Source organism: Lynx canadensis, chromosome X (genome assembly GCF_007474595.2).
Source record: "Lynx canadensis isolate LIC74 chromosome X, mLynCan4.pri.v2, whole genome shotgun sequence".
Taxonomy (NCBI): Eukaryota; Metazoa; Chordata; class Mammalia; order Carnivora; family Felidae; genus Lynx; species Lynx canadensis.
The window spans coordinates 15,290,717-15,316,116 of NC_044321.2; the positions used below are offsets into that span (position 1 = coordinate 15,290,717).

A 25,400-nucleotide genomic window follows, 5' to 3' on the forward strand; every position below is an offset into this window, starting at 1 on the left:
CGAAGGTGGTGGCTAAAAGCGGAGTGAAGATGAGGTGCCTTTACCCAGTCCCCCAAATATACATGAACCTCCAGGCATGCGATGTATGAACCAAGGGTGGGGTGTGGATGATAAACTGACTTTCTCTGTATTTGATTCTGGATGCCTCAAGGCCCTCTAGACCTTGAAAAGGGGGAAAGAATTTGTAGGAAAAAACAAAACTGAAGAAGGATTTATAGAGAAGATGTGGGAGGTAGGATCAAAACTCTGAGATACTCAGAAGCAATTAAATAGGTTGTGTGTATATGAGGCACGTTGGGGAGGGTGTGGAGAGAGTAAAGATGGTCGCGACACAGTACTCTATATACCTAAAGAGTGAAAAAGTAAGCCACTGTGTCAAGTCTTTCTCCCAAAAAGGTGTCAATACATAGTTAGGTTTGTTTCATTCAAAGAGGCAAAATAGCATGACTCAAACCACACCTCCCAAACTGAACAGATATGAGAGAAGAGGTTCAAAGGAAGTGGCATTCTTTTTCTTCTAAATGAGGACCTCTCAGGTGGGATCAGTGACGAGGCGAAAGTAGAAAGTGTTCTGGAAAGCCTGCAAAAGGTTAATTCCTTGGCGTATCTGGGTGAAGGTCATAAGGTCTTAGACCTGCATTCCCAGCAAGGACAAGACAATGTGATATACAGAGGTAGAGAGAGAGAGAGAGAGAGAGAGAGAGAGAGAGAGAGAAAGAAAGAAAGAGAAGGAAAGAAAGAAGATAGATGGGTAGGTAGATATACATACGCACATCGCTTGTGGAAGCATCAAGATATTTTCTCCAATGACATTCACTTCAGTGTTTATAATGAAGAAGTGGAAACAACATAAATGTCCAATAATCGTGCATGGACTAGATAAACTCATATATTCACAGGTTGGAACACTAGGCAGCCATTAAATGTGATGTCATGGTAGAATGGGTAATGACTGGGGAGAAGGGTACACCATATAAGGGGGGAGAGCAAGTTCCAAAAAACCATGTGCTGTGTGATCCCATTCTGAAGACATAAGGTTAGATGTACAGACAGAAGTTTAAATAAAAACTACAGATATACACTAAGCGGTTAACGGTTCTCAGCTCTGGAAAGCAGGTTACAGATATCTTACTTTCTTCTTTATGCATTTCATTGTCGAAATTTGGTACAACAACTGTGTTACAGGTTTCCAGTAAGAAAAGAAGTTATTCAAAATGACCCAAACAAAAAACGTCTGTAGGTTATCTGGAACGTTCTAACTGGTCTCTACTACATGACCAGGTGCCTCGTATGTTTACAAAACACCCTCCTAAAGGTGTGTGTGCGGTTCCGTGAAGGGGTGCCAATAATGGGGCTTTGGGAGAAAAAAGCTTGGCCGCTGCCGAGCGTTGGACAGCGGCAGGTCGCTCTTTAGCAAGGTTCTGTTTATAGACCAGACTAGTCTCACTCTCCTCTTCCACCCCAAAACAGGACATTTTCTTTCTTACCAATTGCATTTCAGGTTCAAAGAGAGATCAACCCGGAAGGAGAGAAAAGGAGAGTGGGACTAGGCAGTACCCACCTCAGTGGCAGATATGCGAAGAACAAGGAGAAAGGAATACTGCTTGATTCCAGAAGACGCTCAAATCACTTTTGCTCAGCGGTGTATCTCATGACCTCCCTCTCCTGGCTCGTCCTCCTATCAGCCACTTGCGGGAGTCCTTGGCCGGAGTCTCTAACCTGACCTGCTTTGTAGCCATAGAAGAAGCAAGGAGACACTTACGGATGTGAGGGATTGAGACGGAGGCCGCCTCCCCGTAGCTTTTGGTCTGCTTGTGGTTGGGTGACTGAGTTTCTCAGTAGATGATACCACAGAGTCAAAACCTTCTAGGTCTAAAACAAAAGGAAAACAGAGTTTTAAGAGCAATAATAGGAGTGAGGGTAGGTTCTCATAACAGGCCACAAGCACCTCTTCTCCTTAATACTCATCCTTTCCATCTGGAATGCACCTCACCATTTATGAAGACGATTTCCATCCTCTTGTCATCCAATAAATGTGGTAGGTCTTTAAAAGCTACAGAAAGAAAGGCAAAGGAGGAATCCTCTTTCCTCCACTAATGTAAGTTCATTTTGGTAGATAAAACAGTCTCGTAGTCTTAACACAAAAGGCAGTTAGCACAAGGTACAATACCCATGGACAAGTGAACGCTCATCACTGATTCCCCAAGAGGAGAGAGGGCAGGCTCCCGTTCTGGTTGTCTACCACAGCCCGGCCATCAGCTTCCACCCTGACGTTACTACAAACTCCCTGGAGGTAGACAGCAAGCTTCTGCTTCTCCAGACAACTCCCAGAGCCCGGCACCATTCTGCCTCAAGAGGCATCACTCAATGGAGACATGATCTTCAGTCATCGGTCTGCTCATTCACTCACTCCATTATGACTGAGCGGTTACTCTGTGCCACACGTGGGGGCTAGATACCAGGCTATGCCAGTGAGCGTGGCAGAAAGGACCCTGCCCTGAGGGAGCTTACATCTCGCTGATGGAGGTCTCGGAGGAATACAGAATCATTTCAGCCAGATTATAACTGCATCTGGCAGGTGTCCAAAGGAAGGCCTTTGCCGTCTTCAACAAATTGGGCTAAGGGATCACACATTCTATCTAGTTCTGGGGGGTTTACAGATCAAGTGGAGATGCGTGTTATGTGATGCACAAAGGAATGGCTGGCAGAAAGGGGCCGACACTGAGGCCCGTTATCGCTTGTGACTGGGGCAACGCCACCCCTGCCGCCAAGTAGATTGTTTCACATGCCATGCCAGGCACTGCCTTCCCAAACCATTCTTCATTCTCCTTTTAATGGAGCCCCGGCTTTGTTTCGGGACAATGTGCTCAGCTCCTGAGCTGGACCACGTTTGGTCTATGCCAATGATGGCAACCCTGCTCCTTTTTGCCTGTGATTGGTCTAGAGGCTGCCACGTACCCCAATTTCGATCACTGAGGAATAAAGGGAGGTCTGCTGACAGTGTCTGGGAAAGACAATTTCTCTCTGTTGGGAGAGGCAAATGAGGAGAAGGCCATTCGTATCGTTGCCCTTTCTTCTTTCCTGCTCGGGGTGCTACTGTGCATGGATAGGATGCCTGGAGCTGTGACAGCCATCTTACGGCCATGAGGGAAGCAGGGCCAACGCTCTTGGAGTTCTTGAGGATGGCAGAGCAGAAGAACAGAGAAATGTTGGATGACTGGCAACCCTGATGAGCCACCCACCAATCCTGGAATCATCTAGTGCCTGGACTTCTTGCTATGTGAAATTAATAACCCTCTGTTCTACCAGCCAACTTCATTTTTTTATTTTTGTTTTTCAAAATTTTTTAATGTTTATTTATTTTTGAGAGACAGAGAAACAGAGCATGGGTCAGGGAGGGGCAGAGAGAAAGGGAGACAGAGAATATGAAACAGGCTCCAGGCTCTGAGCTGTCAGCAATGAGCCCGACGCGGGGCTCGAACTTAGTAATGGCAAGATCGTGACCTGAGCTGAAGTCAGATGCTTAAATGACCAAGCCACCCAGGTGTACCTATTTCAGCCAATTTTATTTATTATTATGTTTTAATGTTGGTTTATTTTTGAGAGAGAAAGAAACAGAGTGTGAGCAGAGAGCGAGGGAGACACAGAATTTGAAGCAGGCTCCAGGCTCTGAGCCGTCAGCACAGACCCCGACGTGGGGCTCGAACCCACGAACCGTGAGATCATGACCCGAGCCAACGCTGGATGCCCAACCGACTGAGCCACCCAGGCGCCCCATATTCTAGCCAATTTTAATTAGATATTCTTTATTCTCGGCTGAAAGCACCCTAACTACTATAACTGCAAATATGCCGGCTCAGAACAGAAAAGATAAAAATTACGTGTGGGTTTTTTTCCTCCTTATTTTGGGGAGAGCTCTTTTGTTGATAGTTTTAATAAGCGTTCTGGGGAGCCTGGGTGGCTCAGTCGTTTAAGCGTCAGGACTCTAGATTTCAGCTCAGCTCACGATCTCACAGTTCATGGCATCAAGCTCCACATCAGGCTCTGTGCTGACAATGCAGAGCCTGCTTGGGACTCTCTCTCTCCCTCCCTCCCTCTCTGCTCCCCACCTCTCAAAAATAAACAAATAAACTTAAAAAAAATAAGGTGTCTGGCTGTGTGATGGTCAGCTTTATTCTATTGATGAACGGGCAGGTGCTGTGTGCAATCTGCTTCCTTGAGTGGAATATGCAAAACCAAGCACAAATCACTGCTTGGGACAAACCATTACACGACACCTGGGATCACAGTAAGTGACTTTATTCTAGCACCGGGTAAATGAATAATTATTCAACGAACTCATCAGGGCAAGGTAAGTATAACCAAAGGTTAACTATCTGCAGAGACAGAACAAAGAAAAGCATCAGTGGTGTTCAGAGACGATGGGGAGCCGATCAGCACCCAGTGTCAGTACAAGGCTCCCAAATGGCACCCCCCCCCCTGCCGGCTGGCTCAGCACAGCCTGGGCACAGGCCAACATCCCCACAGTTAGGCGGGCCTCTTGAGTGCCACATCACTGGCCTGACCCTCTGGGGGGCCTTCCCTTTAAGAGAATCTTATTTTCCTTAAAGGTTCCCCTCCTGGTCATACCCCGGGACTTGCCTCCACCAGCTCCATACTGTCTCACATCAAAATTCCCCATGATGCACTTAAATCGATGCCCAAAGTCATCATCCGATATTAATATCTCCCTAATTAATTGTTAAATCGCTGTTTCTCTATGAAAAAAGTGGTACATGCTCAATGTACACTTGTTTTAAGAAAAACATAAAATTATAACACAAGAAAGTCGACTACAATCTTGCCACACTGAGACAAGCGCTATCAAAAACAGACCTAGCCCACACTGTATGTGGTACTGCCTTGTGCTTATTTCCTTTAACATCATACGCCAGGACTCTAAAAACTCCTCATGATATCTTGATTGTCTTATACTCTTCCGTTGCACTGCGATTCATGATTTATTGAATCAAACCCCATATCAGCAGATAATTAGTTTCCAAATCATTCCCCCTCTTTGATTTCTGTTCACAGGAAAGTGCCTCGCAGATACTCTGGCACGCGTGCGAAACACAACGAGTCCGGCAGGTTCTCTATGTGGCTTCCCGGCGGGGAGAAGGGAATAAGGCCCAGGACAGGGAGGGCCGCTGGAGGGTGGGGGCTGGTGGTGGGGAACGGGAGGCACATGAGCTCGGGGAGCCTGGGGCAGAGGACACAAGACTGAGGAACAGACGCTGAACGGGCGGCCAGGGGAGGCGGTGAAGGAGAAGGCCATTAAAGGTTCCAACAGTTGAGTGGGCCTTGGCTGGGCGCTACCAGGGGCTGACAGGGTCCACCTATGTCATGACTCTGTCCTGGAAACTGAAACCAGCTCTGGCGCCCAAACCTGAGCAGGGCGAAGCAGTGAGAGAAAAATTAGAGGCTAATTCACTCTGGTTCTCCACCTTGGCTGCAGAGTGAAATCACCGGACAATTAAAAAAACAAGAAGACTCATGCCTGGGTCCCTCTCTGGAGACGGACTGAATTTGTCCGGGGTGCAGCCTGGGCATGGTAGCTTTTCAGTGTCCCTAGGTGACATTAGTATGCTGCCACGTAGAGAAGCAGTGCTCTAGCAGAGGCTGGGGGGTCGGGGGAGGGAGGGATAAGTAAGGACTTGACTGAGCTGATGGGAGAGGGCACTGGGGCGCCGCCACCACGTGAGGGACAGGGTGTTCCAGGGCCCACCGAGTGGATGGCCTGCCCAGGGGAGCCGTCGGGAGTAAGGCTCATCAGGAGAGCCCCTCCAGGGCCAGGCTGGGCGGTGCTGACCTGGTGTGTGGGGCAACACGGGTGCCGGAGCAGCGGATCAAAGCGGCGACCGAAGGCTTGGGTGATCGCTGACGGGTCAGAAACACCGCAGTGGGAGTGAGGAGGAGGACGTGAGGTGACCCAGCATGCAGAGCGGGGTGAAAGAAGGATGTGGGGAGCAAGGGGAGCGGATGGGTCAGCCTCAGGCCCGCCCTGGGATGGACTCAGCATGGTGTGTAGGGACAGACAAGGTCACACCCGGGAAACTTCTGCAGGGCTCCAGGGAGGACTCCATCTTTGCTCCCCACCCGTGCTCCGGGGCCACTAAAATAATTAAATCCACCTGGGAGTTGAGGGTTCGACAACACATGAGCTTGTCTGTAATGGATCACACTTTCAAAACGATTCAGAGGTGTGGTGTGTGTCTCACGCGCTTCGACCGTGAGCCCCAGGAGGACAGGAACTCGTGTTTGTCCTCTCAAAGTCTAGCATGTTCCCGGGAAAAACGTGCTTAATATTCTGTGAATGAAAGAACAAGCGAACAAACGAACTCGCCAACAAATGACTAAACCATCCCAAGAAAAACTCTATTTCCAGGAGTGTAGCTTACAGAGGTTTCTACTAACAGGACGCGAGGCGGCAGCTCGAGGGTGGAAGGCAACGTTCTGTGCCGTGGCTGCAGGGGAAGCCTGGCTGGCCCATTTTGTTTTACTGGCTGAAGTCTACGCTCCAAACACCCGTACACGTTGAAGCCTGGCCACGCTTAGCCAGCGTCACCTCAACAGAATGACAGATGGCCGAGAAGACTGCCTCATCCTTGTCACTCAAGAGTAAGAGGATGGCCGGAATCCTGCAGGGGGAGCCACTCTTTTTAACGTCTTCATGCATATTCAGCTATGTTTAACTTCCTATACTTTCAGATGATAAAAAGCACTTTCGGGAAACAATAGCAAAATTCAACTTCCAGAAAGAAAAAGACACACCAAGTAGGAGGCCGCTTGCTGAAAAGGAAACCACGGAGCCCATACTGCGACACACTTCTGCTTTCTGCCAGTGGAGGGGGAAACTCTTCAGTACTGTAACCTAAACTTTCAGGGGCACAAAGCATGCTCTCGTGACTGTGGCTATGGTAGCTGACATTAAGGCAGAGTTTCCATGACTAACTCATTGTGGTGTGAAGAAAATGTCCCAATTTTCACGATGGTTTTTGAAATGAATCAGGCTGAAACTTGATATAAGCTTTCTCAGCCTGGCTAGGAATTTTTCCTCTTAGTAAGAAATGGTTTTAATGCCCATAAGCCAATCCAAAACTATTGAACTGGCAAATGTTGGGTATTTTTTAAAAGTTAGTTTCAGAAGGATGAGAGGTTCTTGGCTTTTCTCACACTTGAAAGACGAGCCCTCTGCAGACATACGGGGATCATTTACGTTGGACACGGATCCAGCCTGGAAAGGGCCCTTGACTCTCCATGGCACACACAGTTGCCCATTTTCCATCAATTTCAGTCATACCCTATTTAGTTCAATTAGAAAATGTGGCCTTATTTTCCATGGATGGGAGGGATTGTACCAGTGACCACAGGTGACCCAAAATGCGTCCACTGACACCACAGGAGACAAACAGTTAAAAGTCTGAGACAGGCCAGCTGTCACCAAAGCAACCGTCTGCAAACTCTTAAATGGCTATTTATTCATTGGAGCTCACTGCTCTGGACTTGCGAAGGAGCCCTAGAGGGGAGGTTTCCTACAGTTGAACTGTGGCAATGTCACTACCTCCCGGTATCTCTGGAAGCCGTCCCTTCTCCTCCATGTCACTGTCAAGGATCATCACGGCTGGCGGGGCTCCTTGTGGACCACAGGCCCAGCAGGACTGTAACGGATTTCTCCCTCCCAGTCCAGTACCACTCCATGGGCTTCCCCCAGAGAGACGTGCGACATGAAGCTCTGAGTATGTCCCCATTCTCTGCTTCAAATCCTTCCCAAGTTCCCAGGAAATCCTGGTGACTTAGCATGGCCAAGGCCCTGGTGGTATGGCTGGTGACAACCTCTGTCTCCGTCCCTTGCATGACTTTCTTTCCTTCCTTTCCCTTCCCTCCCTTCCTCACGCCTGGGGCTATCAAGACTTGGCTTAGGGATGAAGACCTCTTCCAAGAAGCCAGACTGCACCCCAAAGCCTGGCTTGGATGTTCCCCTACTCATCCACCACTCTGATCTCAGCATTTAGCACCCTGACATTCCTTGCTGACTTATCTCTCTCCCCAACAGCCAGGAAAGAGGCTATGCCTTTTCTCTCTGTTTTGCCCCGGTGTGACATCATTTCTGGCTTGCAGTGTGTGTGCAATCAATGATTATTGAATGAATGAACAAACAACCTTTCTGGGCTTCAGTTTTTCCACCAGAAAAAAAGGGGAGAATTATCTGAGCTATAAGCTTTGCAGAATTGTTCTTTTATAAATGGGAAATTGTATGAAAACTCTTTCAAATCACGCAGGTACAATTTTGTTTTCATATATCATTGATGGAGCTATGGGATTTGGGAACAGAGATCTAAGAGCAAGGCTAAATTTATAAAAAAGCACACACGTGGTTTTTTTTTTTTTTCTTTTTAAATGAGAGAACTCTAAACCCACAGGGCTGTTGGTGCCTTCTCCACAGTGAAGAAGCATCTCCAGGCAGTCTGGACAGGAAGTCTTACCCTGCATGTAAATCACGTGACCGGTGTGGAAAATCTGTGCCGACTACAGAGATGAGCCCATTATGAGGGGTCAAACGAACACCTGCGTTAGCTGCATCACTGACTGAAAAATTCTCATTTGACCAACGATTAGATTTTATGGGAAAATAAGTCCTCCAAAATGTGGACGGATAGAGCATATTAGCTGCTGCATTTTCATTTATAATCCGGGGGTGGAGTTTGTAAGACACAAGTACTGAGATAAACAGGTTTGCGCTACTGTTTGCCCACCTACGACTCCCCCCTTCACACACGCACACTCATTTAACCTGCACAAAACCCATGCTGTGTAGGCTGCTCTTCTCCATAAAGGGAGACAGAGGGTCAGAGGTTAGACAACTTGGTCAACGTCACAACCGGAAAGTGACAGGGCCGACAACCAGATCCATGTCTGTGGAATTCTTTCCACTACAGACCACTGAACAGACAGCAAGAACATGTCACCTTACGTTTCACGTATTCCACAGTGAACTCTCCGAATTGTTTCTGTATCAAGAATAAGAAAAGACACTCAGAATGTAATCTAGTGTGTGTGAAGAAACCCATTTATGCTCTGATGACAAGCTGTCTTTGTTCCAGTTTATTCCAACGTGTTTTTAAATGGACAGAAAAAGGGCCGGGCTTCCTTCGGGGAATCTCTGGCAAGAGATGTAAGGTGTTAGGCAAGGTAAACCAGGCTTTTTAGCTATTCGGTACAAAATAACTTTTACATGGGAACTTATAGCTGAAGAATAAGAGAGGAAGATAGGGTTTATTTGCTCCTTCACTTAATCGAATATTTATTAAGTATCTACTGTGTGCCAGGCATAGCTATCTTTTTTTTGTTTTTAATTTTTTTTTAATGTTTATTTATTTTTGAGACTGAGAGAGACGGAGCACAAATGGGGGAGGGGCAGAGAGAGAGGGAGACACAGAATCGGAAGCAGGCTCCAGGCTCTGAGCCATCAGCCCAGAGCCCGACGCGGGGCTCGAACTCACGGACCGCGAGATCGTGACCTGAGCTGAAGTCTGACGCTTAACCGACTGAGCCACCCAGGCGCCCCCAGGCATAGCTATCTTAATGAGAATGAAAGTGTCATCACTTTATCAGCACTACCCATCAAACTTGCTGTGATGATGGAAACCTGCTATATCTGTACCGTCCAATTATGGTAGCCACTAGCCTCATGTGGCTACCTAGCACAGTCATATGGCTAAGTGTGATTATTTAAAATAAATTAAATTTAAATAGCTACATGCGACTAGCAGCAATGAAGCCCTCTACCAGACCCTGCATCATGGTATTTCTTCTCATGTCTGCTTAGTCCATTCCTTCCATACATATTTACTAAGTGAGTACTACAATCCAGGCTCTGGGCTAGGCACGGGGGGATCGGGGGGGATGAACAAAATAGCCATGGCCCCTGCCTCACGGAGCTTAGAGCCTCCAAAAGAAATGGACTTATATATAAATTATATATATTATTATAATTATATATATCATATATAATATATATATAATATATAATGTAATATAATATATAATAATATAATATTAATATATATACTTATAAGTACATATATGTATTACATATATATCAGTATATATATATATTATATATATATAATTGTACATTTTGCTAGCTACTATGAAAGAAAGGTAAAAGATGAAATTAGCAATGATAGCATGGGGACCTAATTTAGATCTGGAGAAGGGGTGCGGGAAGTGGGAGGCATGCCTTACTGAAGTCTAGCACCAAAGAGAGGTAGAATGCTTCATGGGGATTGATAACAGGCAACGTCAAATGGGGAAAGTAACTTTTCACACTTGCATTCCTTTAAAAGTTGCTTACTACAGACCCGAAAGTGTTATGCCAAATGATTTAGTAAATACTGTATTTACTGGAAATAGTGGTTATGCTATTATTACAGGAGTGTAAATCGGCAGAGCCTTTTTGTAATGCCATTTGTTAATACCTATCATGAAATGTAAATGCATACACTTTCAGATATTTCACTTCTAGAAACGGATCCAGAGAAATGTTTATGTAAGCCTAGAACGATACATTTATAAGGCCAGTGGTCTTAAAGCTGTTTTTCCAGAGTGTCTCCTAAAATGATTTTGAAAACCCACGTGCCCCTTTACACATCTTAAGGTGACATCTAAAATTTTTCATAAGTTATTGTCACAAAAGATATCATTTCTGCTATATTCTAAATATTGATATTTTAAAATGTGACTATTATATTACTCTCTCAAACACATTCAACAACTATTTGAATGCCACAGTAACCTAACAGCCACTGCCGTCCATATTAAAAAATCAGGAATAAGCTGGGGCGCCTGGGCGGCTCAGTCGGTTAAGCGTCCGACTTTGGCTCAGGTCGTGATCTCACAGTTCATGAGTTTGAGCCCCGTGTCCAGCTTTGTGCTGACAGCTCAGAGCCTGGAGCCTGCTTTGGATTCTGTGTCCACCTCTCTCTCTGTTCCTCCCCGACTCGTGCTCTGTCTCTCCCTCTCAAAAATAAACATTGAAAAAAAAATTTTTAAAAATCAGGACTAAGCTTTTCTTTAGCACTTGGAAAGTCTGCACCACCCTTTTCCCTCTCTGAATTCATATTTCCATCATAATGCTGGATTTTACTCTAATGTAACCTAGTTTTACGATTTTGTTAACTTTGCCTTCTGTTAATTACCTTTTTGTTATAAAAACATGTATACAAATTGAAACTTATGATTTCTGAATTTCCTGAAATCATGAGGTTCTAAGGGGAAAAATTATTTTTCTTCTGGAAGGAGTTACCATGACAATTATTAGTAGCAAATGATCAAAACACATGTAAGCACACATACCACACATTTTAATAATCTGTGAGCATAAAAGAGTAGAATCTTATTGGGCTTTCCCCCCAGATAACCTCATGCACATGTGCATGATTATAACTTACCCTAAGAATGACATGGTTTGGTATCGATTCTATTCCTATCTTTTATTTTATAGACGTAAGTGCCAAAAAACTCTGTTCACACGAACGGAAGTATATGGGAATGGAAAGACTTTTGTTATCACCATTGTCACTCAATTCTTTGAACTCTTTCCAAGGTATGTGGCAAAAATCAGACGGTGGTCTAGCATCACCAAGAACTATGTTTAACAATCTATCAGCGAACAACTCAGTGGGTGCCTCCTTCAATTTTGCTGACACAAAGAACTGGAAACCAACCAACTTGTCAATGGATTTTTTGTCCGGTCAGTAAAGTCACTCAATTTCTCAAGTGCAACACCCATCTTGGAAGTGTCTCTCAGTTTGCACCAGGGGTCTGTACACCCACGGAGTGGGCAAGAGATTGGCTAGGCTGTGTGAGGTGGGAGCAGGTGACTGGGGAAGGGGGAAGAGAGGGAGGAGCAGCATCCAGCGGGGCTCCTAGGAGACGAGTTTGAAGAAAGAGCGCCTATGAAATGAGACACTATCCATCGCCTCCTGGGACGCCCAGGAGTGTCCGCGGCCCCCAAGGTGCAGCGAGCCCTGTCTATAGATCGCTGTCCTGGGCTGCTCTTTGCAGCACTGCTCTGGGTGAACTGGCTATGGGAGAATCATAGCATGGAATTTCACATTGCCGTTAAACGTCTATGGTCGGCCTACGTGGCTTATGTGGTGAAATATCAAACATCCGTTATTTGTTATAAAAAAACAACTGGAGACCAGAACAGCGCATACAACGTGCTCACGTTTGAAAAAGTCCGTCCATCTACCCATTAACGGGAAGACTTCCAAAAGTGTGTACAACAAATTAAGAGTGGTTATCTCAAAGGGAGGCTGAGACACAAAGGTGACTTTCACTTTCTGACTTCCTGCGTTCTTCCCCGCCCCCCTTGTTTTAAGTACCTATTCCCTTTGCGATTGGGGGTGGGGAGAGCTCTTGAAAATAAAAATACAACCGAGTGGATCATGTATGAAGTGATTTCAGATGCGGCTATGGAAATTTCAGTCAGCTGATCTATGTTATGTGTTCAAGAACTTTCCTCCTCTCTAATAGCAGCGGTCATGGTGAGAAGGCAGGTTGAGGCCTCGTTCTTCGCCGCTCTCTGAACTACAGCTACACCACCTACCCCTGAAACAGCGCCTGTTTTGTGTCTGCCACTCCACACCACTAGGTCTCAGTGTTACAACAACCCTCTGAGGCAGGTGGGCATTACTAACCCTGTCAGAAGAAGAGGAGAGAGGAGCTAGAATCCAAATCCAAGTGTGCCTACCTGAGAACTCATGATTTCTCGGACACACCCCACGCTTTCCTCAGTAACTCTGTGCAATTATCTTATCTCTACATAAGGCTTGACTCTGTGACTCAAACTTATTTGGGATGGCAAACATCCTACCCCCACTTACATTTTCCTGTAAGATCTGGGTGACAAAAATCATGATGCATTTTTTTTTTAATTTTTTTTTTCAACGTTTATTTTTGGGACAGAGAGAGACAGAGCATGAACGGGGGAGGGGCAGAGAGAGAGGGAGACACAGAATCGGAAGCAGGCTCCAGGCTCTGAGCCATCAGCCCAGAGCCTGACGCGGGGCTCGAACTCACGGACCGCGAGATCGTGACCTGGCTGAAGTCGGACGCTTAACCGACTGCGCCACCCAGGCGCCCCTTTTTTTTTTTTTTTTAATTTTTTTTTTCATGATGCATTTTTAAGAAGTGTATACTTTTAAAACCTTTATAAAAAGTAATGCCATAACTGTTATGCCCACAATTGTTAATTACTTAAACTTCTACTTGGCCAGCAAATCTTTTATAAGCAAAAATCTTCAGGCCAAAGAAAACCCTAGGTTAGACCTCAGAAAGGGCCAAATTAGCAATTCTAGGTTAAAGGAACAAATAGAATGGAAGGAATTGTGGTAAAGAGACAAATTAAAGAATAAGCTATTTTATTCATTTATTTATTTATTTATTTAGAGAGAAAATGCAAGTGGGGGAGGAGCAGAGAGAGAGGAGGAGAGAGAATCCCAAGCAGGCTCCTCGCTGGCTGAGGCGGGGCTCGATCCCACAAACTGGGAGATCATGATCTGAGCCCAAATCAAGAGCTGGACACTTAACCGACTGAGCTACCCAGGTGCCCCAGAAGAACAAGCCATTCAATCTTAGGGACGATTCAGAGGCTACCAAAAGAGCGGTTTTCTTTCTCTACATCCCAAAATCTCAGCTAAAACAAATGGAGCCAGAGAGACAAGCCTGTGAGACCGAACGGGGCCCCTTTGATCATTTCCTCCAAGCCCCTGGTTTAAAGATGGAAACGGGATCCACACCTGAAGCTAATGTAATATTGTGTTAACTACACCCAAATAAAAATTAAACAACAACAACAACAACAACAACAACCACCAAAACCTCAGGACCCAAAGGCCAGAGGGCCTGTTGCAATGGGGCATGCGTTCAGAGGGCACGTTTCCTTTTAGGAAGCAGAGGAACAGGGCGTTTCATCTTATTCAACGGCACCTTACTTAGAGAAAAGAGCTCTCGACACTCATAAAAGAAACATTTTGTGTGTGAAATAACATCCGAATGCCTGGAGTTACACGGAATCTAAAATTAAGCGCCGAGTAAAAAACTCGAAGAGGAAAGAAAAGACCCATCCGAAGCACAGGGATCCTCTTACCATACTGGGAGAGACAGGCGTCCCTCTAGAACTGGAGGCCCCCTTTCTCCAGCCTTGGGGGAAGGAAGAGGAGAGAGGTACAAAGCATTTAAAGCCCTTTTATTTTAAAAAATTCCATGAGTGATTTAAAAAAAAAAATCACAAGTAACGGTATCTCTATAAAAAAATTAATCTGCTAATCGTACATTTCTGAGCCAGTGAGTTTTCACCCACGCTTCAACACCTGCCTCTTTCTGCAGTCTTCTGTTTGCCCTCGACATTTCTCCTCTCCCCTGACCCTCTTCTCTGCACATATGTGCTGGATTTGGGATTTTCAGAAGGCGCCCAGGAGGCGGTGCCCACCCATGACAAGGCTATCGCCGGTCTATAAGGTGCCAACAAAAAGAAGGTCAACATTGTGAGTCTCCCAGGAAGCTAAATTTATCCAATTTTTAAACTCAGAGATTATTTCTACCAGGCGATGATGGCATTTGCCTTTTAAAATGTCCTTAATTAGTAAAATAAAAGTCAGCAGTCCCTCGAATTAAAAGCCTTTTCTGTGTGTGTGAGTCTGAATTCCAAAATATGAACAACCTCAGGGAGAGATGACTCAGGCCTGGGGAGGTGGGGAGCGCGGCTGCAGGTCACCGCGAAGCTAAATAAAGAGGCTCCTCCGGCTCTAAATCAGGGCTCCCTGTTCACTGACACCTCATCCTTAGCTTGTCACCACCAGATCCGATTACCCTCTAACAGGACCCACAACCTCACCCCGAAGCACTCATCGCTTTTCTCATTTAATGAATCCAAGGTAGTGGGAGGCCAAGTGGGCTGAGATGTCCACATCAGGCCTTAACAAGGACCTATGGCGAAGAGAAGGAGTGTGAGAACTCAACTTTCCTCCTTAATAAGGTGTAGTTTGTCTCTAATGCTTCTAGCGTAAGGGGTGCTTGAACCTGGTTTTCCGGCAGGTCGCATATCCCTCCGGATATTTACAAGTCGAACGGAAGCCATAACCGGGCTCTGCCAATCTGTGAGCCCACGGCCCGCGGGAGGAGGGCACTGCAGGCCAAATAAATGCCATGTGCAATCCGAGACTGGACGTCACCTGTTCCTTCTTGCTTCCACATTCACTCACAGCACAGAGGCCTCAGTTGAGCACACTGCGGAAGTGGCAAATGTTAGTGTGTGAGTCTCTTTGCTGAGTATAGACTACTTTGGACCCATGGGTGCCCCTCTGCATTTGCATTCTTAAACCTGCAAATAGTCCCAGCATGTCACAAAAGTGGAGACACTCAAGCCATTGGGGTGAAAGAAGGCCGCAGGGGCTCTGAAGATGGAGGAAAGCGACCAAAATACCAGGGCTGTTCATGCTGTCTCTGTGCACAGGTGAGCTTCTGGGGCTGGTCACAGGTCACACAGGTAGCAGCACTGTGACCCTCTCCAAGCCAAGAGTCATCTGAACACGCTTGTTAAACACCCAAACGTCCCTCTGCTCATCTTACCCATCAGTTACTTTCCCTGCTGCGGGCCGATGGCTGTACGTGGCTCAGGCAGGAAGGCACTGCTTGCTCACTCTGTGTTTTAGAATCATTCACACCACAAAACACGTCACTCCCATGAAGTTAAGCCACAATTTATCATCATCCCCCCGCTTTGATTTGTTTAACCTCCACCTGTTTCTATAGCATTCATGAGCCTTCTCCTGGCACTGTGAATGTTTATCGCTTTTGTGTTTATTGGATGTGATGGAGTAAAAGAGGTTTGTGGAATTTAAGAAACAAAGCAGATGAACGCACGGCAGGCAGAGGAGAGAGGGAAACATACCACAAGAGCCTCTTAACAATAGAGAACTGAGGTTTGATGGAGGGAGGTGGGTAGGATGATGGGCTAACTAGGTAATGGGTATTAAGGATGAGCACCGGGTGTTGTATGTAAGTGATGAATCACTGAATTCTACTCCTGAAGCCAACATTGCGCTGTATGTTAACTGAAGTTTAAATTAAAAAAAAACAGGGAAAAAAAGAGATTTGTGGAACCCCTCAAAACGAAGCATGAACGCAGCCAACCCAACAGACCACCAAAGGCCAGGACTGCCCTGATGGGGGCTGAATAGGCACAGGCAAGCGCCTGGGTTTGGGTGTGGCCTTCTGTTTATAACTGTGAACATCTGTCAGCAGACATCCTCAGTTTACATCTGGGACCGGACTCTTGGAAGTGCCGAGAAGGACAAGGCTTTGCCATCAGGCCACCTCCTGTAAGACTGTGAAATGATTTTGAAACCTGTACTGACTGCCAGCTTGACTGCGTTTGCTCAGCGCAAACCTAGGCTGTGAGCCCTAAGAGTCTTAGGTGAGAGGTGGGGAGCACTGCACGGAGATGTCCAGCATACAGCCTCTCCTGAATGAACGGGAGTCAACGCCGAGCATCCCAAAGTGTGGGGAGGACACTGAAACTGCTCAGGGGACTGACTAGGTTCAAGATCCATCCACCCGAAGCTCCAGATGTTTCACCTCCTTGGTGTAAAGCACGTGACTCTACTAAGCCCAATCTCTTCTGCTTTTTGTCATCTCACTGGAGACGTGCATATTGCTTCTCACATAGCTCTGGTATAAACTGGCGCACAAGTGTGACCCGTGTCCCTGGATAGGAGCCAGAGCTGCTTTTAACACCTTTGTTGAGGTACCATTTGCATCCCATAGAATTCACCCATGTTAAGCATACAACTTAATTTTTAGGCAGTTTACGGAGTTGTGTAACCATCACCACAATCCAGTTTCAGAACCTTGCCAGCATCCCAAATCAACTAGCACCTAATAGCATTCCCAGGGTGTCAGCAGGGAAGTGCTTCTGCATTCCTTGGTCCAAATGACCCACACGCCAGGAGGCATCCGAGAGGGATCGGAGGACAAGAGGAAGTTGGACTCCTACCTTCCAAACCAGTTCCTCGTCCTGAGTCCATCAGCTTTAAAGCTAGCAACACGTGGCCCCCAAGCGGACTGCGACGTCAAGTGTGTCTGTGGATCGGGCTGAAAAGACGGAGGGGCAAGTCCCAGCTCCCCGATGTGAAGAGGGGGTGACGAGATAGACGTGGGACAAGTGTAATGAGATTCAAACAGAATGGAGAACAATGGTCAACGAAGGCAAGTGACAGAGGAGAAATGAGAAGGGCTGTTTCTAAGTCAATTAGTTGGAACTAGATGGCTTAGTTCCTAGGTTGCTTCCCACCTGGGGGCCCGTGGCTACGTGCTTTAGTGGGAAAGAGACGGAAAATCTCCACAGTACCGCAGTGTAATAATAACTCCTGCCATGCCGTGGGAACTACCACACACGGCATAATAAAAGTAAATGTTAGGGCACTTGACTTCGCGGCCTATAATCTCCCATTCGATCGGAACAGAGACTCTCCCGTCAGCAAGAGAAAAGTGGACAATTTAATTTTCATTTCTATTCATGCACAGGCCTGAATTGGAGCTCATCCACATTTCCTATTATGTTACTTGAAATACGGCCGTGTAGTCTGATACACAATATCTGACTGACATCAACAACTTCGTTTTGGACCAACTGATTTCATTCTAAATTATTATGGGCTGACAGATGCTGGTGGCTGCCCACGCGAGATCTGAAAAAGTCATGTTCTCTAATTCAATATTATAATAATTTAAAATTATAGCTTTATTAAGAGGAAACAGATTTATTTATAGCTAACACTGATGATTTCTAATGCCTTTCAGGGCTGTATTTGGCTATTCACTGCAGCCCACGTTTGGACAGCTTCAATTGTTTGAGTGACTAACAAAACATTCTGGTACCAATAATTTCCTTCTCGATTCAAAGCAACGAACAAATGCTACAAAAGTAGAGCTACAAAGCAGCCCTGAAAGGAGCCGGCCCCTCTGCAATGTCCTCTTCTCCTTGACCGACCCACCTGCAAGAGCATTTGCGCATTTGGGCCTAAAGACATCCTGCTTAAAATCCTCTCCTCCCCTGGCCTCCGGGATGTTGCCAGATGTGCTTTTCCCTTAGATGTGGACGTTGTGCGGGGTTTGGTCTTCAAGCTCTAGGTCCCTCTTCCTCTTTTCTCATGCTAAGGACATCCTCTTCCTGACTTAACTATCCCTTCTCAGCAGACGACAGCATCACTGATAAGCATTTCTATCATTTTGCAGCCCACCAAGTGATTTTGCAGAACTCGGGAGGACAAGGCGAGGAAGCTGGGAGAGATGTTAGTTTTCTTCACAAATAAAGAAGCTGAAGCTCAGAGAGTCTGAAGGAAATCACGGAAGGTTTCCCAGCCCGGAGGCAGCGCTGTGCACTCTGTGTTCCGTCCCCAGGAAGGCCCTAATCTCTACCCGCAATGCCGGCTGGCCTCTGCAGCCTCGGCCCTCCCCGGCCTCGGCCCTCCAGCTTCCGCCTCCTCCAGCACCCACATGGGGACGTCCGACCAAATCTCAGAGTTAACACGCTTAAATAAATCCACATTTCCCCCCAAACCGGTTCCTCCTCCGGACGTGCTTATTTCTACCCAAGTCATTTGTCCCCCAACCCTACAACCTCACGGCTGACAAACTATTCTCTCCTCCTCCCTGCTCCCAAATCCAATCTGTTACTGAGGCCTGGCAATAATTCTTTTGCACTGCTGCTTCCACATCTTTGCCTTCTTTCACAATCCTGTTGCGCAGCTCGGCTCGGGCTCTCTTAACTGCCTCCTCCCCAAACTATCAAATAACCTGACTCCTTGACTGCAGTCTTTCCTTCACTGGATTGGTCCCACAGAGCTCCATCAGTTATTATCTGAAGGCTGAGACCTGATCATGCCACTTCAGTGTCAACCCACTGCCTACAGATGAAATTACAAATCCATCCCTGTCCAACCGGATCCCGCCCAGACCTCCTTCCCCAGGGCAGCACCCCCTCCATGCCAGCACAGAGCCTCTACTGCGGCCAGGCTGATCTGTGCTCGGGTGTCGGCAGTCCCCACGGGATTCCCTGCCTGCCTCTGCCTCTGTCTCAGTGAATTCACCTTCTAGATCCAGATAAGTCTGTCCCCCTCACGGAGCCTGGGCACCAAGGAGCACCCATAACTCTGATCGGCATTACTTTCTACCACTCAGTGGTCAGTCAGACCGTCGGTGTCGCCTCACTTTCCATCTGCCGTCCTGGGGGCCCAAACAGACCCAAAGCTGCTGGAAGGCGGGGCTTTGTGTGAGGGCCTTGGTATCCATTCAGCCTTGCCCTTGAGTAGACACTCAAGTATTTAGTGGCTAATTATGTGGCCGCCAACCACGGTTTCTTGCAATGCAAATAATACATGCATTACCTTATGTGCTGGAGGAATCACATTCCTCTGGGATTAAGGTCTTCTTGGTAAAATGAGAGCAAACTAAACCTCAGCATCTCTCTCTGGGCTCCGAAATAGACACAACTTGCGCTCAGCTTCCATGTATGAAGAGCTTTCATAGATCAGCCCACTTCGATCAATTTCCCAACATTTCCAAACTAGCTTGTCAGACTGAGAAATCCAAAACTCATATTTTGGTGATAGCCATCGGAGTCATCGCCAGACCCCAAGAAAACAAGGGCCAAAGGCCAAGGCTCTTCACAAGCAAGGCACAGCCTTGGAGGACGGAGAACACCTCTCTTCCTGTGGGAGGACCCCGACGACCTTCTCTGCCTCTTCACCAACTGGCCATCCTGCCTTAAAATGGGGCCCAAATGCTAAACCACAGGGACAAGACCAGAACTTTCGTCAGGCTCAGTCTGAGGATCCCTTCTCATTCACAGCCAATCGCTGCTCTGCTCTGCCCTTTAACCAGGTCGGAAGCTCCGGCAGGCCAGCATTTCTATTATTACTCCATCCGCCCAAGCTGTCAGAAGCCCTTGGTCATGCCTCCTGACTGGGCTTCTCAAAGGCTCAGGATGGGAAACGGTCTCTGGAGACAGAGCAAGTATTTTTGGTGTTTATGGTCACAACGACACATCCTACCGCCAAGCCTTTCCAAGATCTGACCATAGACCGCAAGCCGGCAGTTGCAAAGATGCAACTCTATTAGCAGGTTTGGAAGAAAACAGTACCCCGAAGAGGAGTGACCCCGGGTGACGACAATGCTCACGACAGGCACTCCAGGGCCTCTTACGAGGCCGGCCAAGAGTCACACACTTGTTTCTAAATTGAGCAGCCAATTGAAAAGATGCTGGAAGTCGTCCATGTCAAATCTGTCCCTGAGAGCGGCTGCCAAGGGTTAGGGAAGGGGTGGGGGCAGGAGGGAGGTGGGTGTGGTCATAAAAGGGTGACACGGGGGATCCTGGTAGTGATGGAATGTTCTGTATCTTGACCGTATGGTAGATACACAAACCTACACACGTGACAAAACCGCAAAGAACAAAAAACACACAAGCACTAGTAAACCCGCAGAACCCGGGGGACGTGTCAGTGTCAATATCCTGGCTGTGATCTTGCGCTACAGTTTCATTATGATGTTACCCTTGAGAGAAAACGGGTAGAGGGTATGCGGTTGTCTCTGTATTACTTCTTAGGACTGCACAGAAACCTAGAATCATTTCAAAATAAAAAAGTTTAATTAAAAAAGGCAAATTCCAAAATACAGTCCTATTCTGTTGAATACTGTGGCCATGATAGGTGCAAAGACAAGATGTAAAGTTAAAAAAAAAAAATTAGTCCCTGAATCTAGACTTCTCAAAAGAGCTGTCACCCAAGTCAGACCAACAGTGGCCTCAACCAGCACACATGCGACCTCACACCATCCATGCACGCACGTCCCCAACAGACCCTCCGACTCGCTTACCCACAGAGACTCTAGCTACCTTGCCCTCTATCACACAGTGGTACCTTGACCTTTGGAAAACTCACTCGTGTTTTTAACTAAGTGGCCATTATGACACCAAAGCTCATCTGAAATTCAAATTCAAAACATTTAGTGTTGTGACTACAATGAACTCTGCCATTCTGCATTTTCACCCAGTCGCCTTTATACACTAAACACATAAACCACCAGAGAGTACGAATAAAAGTGCGAATGCCCACTTCTACAAAAGGTCTCTTCGTCACTTCTTTTCCATCATCGCTTCCCCTTCTTTATAAACCTGGAACATCTAAAACCAGCCGAGGGCTATGAGCCTTCCATTGAAATAGCTGTGTTAGTCCTCAGGCTGCCTGAAGGGGCAAGTCGCACTCCGCAGCTCTTTTACAATTGTGCAAACAGAAGCCAGAACGCTCTCCTTACTCACCAATGTCATTGCTGCGGTCCGAGAGATCCTTGTCCAGGATGCCGGATATCGAACTGCCCACCAAGTCAATCTTTGGACCGTCACCCCTACATTAAAAACACAAGTCCAGGCATTTAATCATTGGTGTGTGTCCTTGTTGTTTTGTCAGCTTTCTTGCTGCACATGCGTTAAGGAGCATGCCGTGCGCGGGGCAGGTGGCTCTGTCGCCTATGGGGGAGCCAGTGGGAGTCAACGAGCTATCCAAACACATGGGCCTTGGTGAAACCGGCCGACAGACGAGATGCCCACCTCTCCGGCACACATTTTCAGAGGTGGCTATTTTAATAATGACTGTTCAGCAATATACCTTCAGCCACAAACCCTCCTGCTGGTACACAGGGTACAACGTAGGGCCTGCTCCCGCCCCGTGGCCAAATAAGCACCAGCAAATGATAACTGGGAGCTTCCCTTTTAAGGAGTAAGGAATTTAGCCAATGCTGCTAGTCAAAGGTCGGCTACTTTTAACCTTGAGAAAAAGGTTTTCTGGCCTGAGGCTGAGGCGTCAGCCAAGCTGTTGACAGGCACAGGGGGTTGAGTTAAAGATCTGGCAGCTGCAAGCTGGCAATGGGGCACAGGCCTGTAAAATTAGACAGCTCTTGGGTGGGTGCCCCCGTGCCCATCGGGACACGAGTGACTTCCTTCTGTGTCTGGGCTAGGAACAGCCCTTAGGAACGGGAAGACGCCTGTAAGAGGATGAGAGAGATAGCCTACTCGTGCATGAACAGAAGGTTCCTCCAACTTCCTCCAAAAGGGCAGTTCTCTAGACCCTTTCAGGGGGATGAGCCCTGAATGAGATTACCCAAGGTCTGTGATGGCAGTGAAACGGGGAAAGATCCTCACCCATAAAATGAGGGGGAGAAGCCAAGCAGTTGTTCTGGGAAACTAACAGAAATGGGCCATCTCATGGCTCTTGGCAGTCATCATGGCCTGAAGCCAAACCACACGATGAGTAACAGACTTACTCAAGGAGCGCTTGTCAAATACCTATCATGCAGGGGGTATTGAGAGGGCCAAGCCAGGTGGTTCCTACTCTGGAGGGGCTCACAGTCCAAATGGGAGAAAGAGGCAGACACATGAGCACAGGCCCACATGGCACAGGCTATGTAAGTGACAGGCACACCACAGTCCCGTGAGAAGAAAGGACTGGGTCAGAGCAGGGGACTGCATGGTGGGGCCAGCGGCACACAGAGGAGGTGGCATTCCAGCTGGGCCTTGGAGGAAAAAGGAGAGAGAACATATCAGTAAGAGGCAGGATGAATCAAGGACCCCAGGGTAGGTGGGAGTGTCCAGTGTGGCCAGAGGACCCAGGGCTAAAGCCTGAGGTCCCCAAAGCAGTGAGAGCAGAAAGGTTGGAAAGGGTCATGTTGCTGGGCTGAGTACTAGAGGGTTCTGTTCATCCTGGAGGTAATGGGGGATAGAAGGACCGCTGAGGCAGGGGACCTATAAACCTGGGGGCAAGGATGGGACTTGACAGGGCTGATACCTGGGTTTCTTCACTCAAGAAGGGGCTGTGGTAGTAGCTAGCATTCAGCATGACCCACGTATCCTCGTGATGGTGGAGAAGGCCCAGCAGAAGGAGGTAAGCCCCCGTCAGTTCCCGAACGAACAAGACTGACTCACAACCTCAAGTGTAACCTCAAGCATCCTCAAGGGCAGACCAGCATAGGTACGAACTCCAGGGAAACAAGGCTGAGCCAAGTGGCCTGGCCTCCCCCAAGAGAAAACACAGCTCTAAAACCATGTGTGTGCATTTTGAGACTTTCTGGGCTTCTCAGGGCTCGGCCGAAGTAAAAGTTCAAGGAGAACATGGACTACTGTACTTGGAAGGAGGAAGCAGCTTGAGCTGCACAGCACAGCCTTCATTGCCCACCTCAGCCCCACCTCCTAGGACTGTGGGGGCCCCAAGGGCAGGTATCCATAGCAGACCTCCTCTCCATCCCACCCTCCCCCACCCCCACCACCAAAGCTCAGGCCCCACAGGGCACATTCTCTCTGACAGGCCCCAAGCCAACAGGAGTGCTGAGATTGAGGGAATTTTCCTTGTTTTTTTTGAGAGAGAGACAGAGAGCCCTTGAGCAGCAGGGAGGGGCAGAGGGAGAGGAATAGAGAGAGAATCTTAAGCAGGTTCTACGCCCAGCACGGAGCCCAACGTAGGCTGGATCTCACCACCAACCTGGGCCCAAATGAAGACCAACCTGAGCTAAAATCAAGACTCAGATGCTTTAACCAACTAAGCCACCCAGGTGCCCCGAGGAAATTTATTGCAAAACATTTTATTGGCAGGGCCCCAGTGGCTTCTAATTGGAATGTAATCTTCCGAACGAAATGTTTTGGAAATGCAGCATTATTAATAGGAAAGCATTTTCTTCTTTTCTTTAAAGTTCATTTATTTATTTTGAGAGAGAGAGAGTACGTGCACTCGAGGAGGGAGAGAGAGAATCCCAGGCAGGCTCCACTCAGCATGGGGATCACAACCTGAGCGGATATCAAGAGTCAGACGCTTAGCCGACTGAGCCACCCAGGAGCCCTAGCGGGAAAGCATTTTCATTTGTTAAAGTTCTTAAGGGCTCCTAATCTCACTGCTTCATAGCTATGGAGCCAGAATGATTTGGTGCTGTCACTCTCCAAACTAGCACAACTCAAACTGTACTCAGAGCCAGACACTCCTGTCCTTTTGGGAACACGCCGAGGACCTAAACCTACGAGAACACAGGTTCTGTCCAGGGAGAAAGGTCACGCAGGCAACAAAAGTCCAGTTAATTCCACTGGGACTTTTTTTTTTTTTTTTTTTTTTTTTGCATTAAGGGAAAAGATGGTTTGAGGTGACACAACCTGGCAGGTGGCTGGGGAGAGAATTCGAGGCGGTGTTGGTGGTAGAAGGAACTTTATGCAGCAGTTAATGATCTGTACCTCTGAACAGCTCAGCTCAGCTGCTTCTGAACATGTGGTTTATTCGTACATTTTGGGAACTATGAATCTTGAAGCAGCCACTTCCCTCTTTGACAGCTCGAAGCTTCCAGTTGAATGTGAGCCTATGTTGAGGACCATAGAGAACCCTACTGCTCATTACTGTGCTCGTCTTTATCTGGGGCTCTATTACTTTTCTACCTTTATTTCCCCCTTACTGTCACTCTCAACTATTTTATTCTTGTATATGTATTTTGGACAGTTACCACAAAGCCTTTCGGAAATGATTCAGGGTAAAAAGGAGTAATTTCTAAGAATAGGGTATATATCAATAGCATTTAAAATGATCATCTGCTTCGGGCCAGTTCTGGGAGGCTATGCTAAAGAAATAGTGTGAAACACCCAAGTGGGTTTTGCAGATCAATATGTTTACCGCAGTGTTATTTGTAACAAAGAAAAACTGCAACCTGGCGCTTTCATCAAGAGGGGAACAGGTGAGTAACCTCTATTTGATGGCCATGAAAATTACACTTATAAACCTTTATGACAAGAAGGACAAATACTGATGCTATGATGGCAAAGGACAGAAGCCAGTTACAAATGACATACCCCTCCATGCACACACACACACACACACACACACACACACACACACACGCATACCCTTCTTATGTATCAGGAAGAGGGATTATTCCTTTTAAGATTGGAAGATTATTTGCAGTGATTATTCCTGGGTAGTGTGATGGGTGATTTCTAGCACCCAGCTCAGCACCTGGTATACGGCAGGGGCTCAAAAACACTTGTGGAATTAATGAACATCTGCCTTTGTTCTGAAATGGGAATGCATTATGTATTTGCACAATAGATGCAATTTTTCCCCCAACGCTGTATGACATTCAGCATGATCCTAACTATGTAAAACCGATGAAAAACACACCAAATCATACATAGGGAAAAAGATGGGAGAGAAACAGTCCAAAACGTTAACAGCAGTCGCTGGGATAAGACTATAGGTCAATTTTCCCTTTTAAGG

At 47.1% G+C, this 25,400-nt stretch overlaps 1 protein-coding gene across 4 annotated transcripts in view; it reads right to left on the reverse strand.

The window, feature by feature from the left end:
- Positions 1-25,400, reverse strand: part of SH3KBP1 (SH3 domain containing kinase binding protein 1) — a 334,711-nt gene that overhangs the window by 13,487 nt on the left and 295,824 nt on the right. For all 4 annotated transcript variants that reach the window (XM_030304713.1, XM_030304716.1, XM_030304714.1 and 1 more), the window contains 2 exons: positions 21,422-21,507; positions 1,763-1,872 (listed from right to left, as the gene is read on the reverse strand). In XM_030304713.1, coding sequence (XP_030160573.1) covers positions 1,763-1,872; positions 21,422-21,507 — 196 coding nt within the window. The remainder of the gene's footprint in view (positions 1-1,762; positions 1,873-21,421; positions 21,508-25,400) is intronic.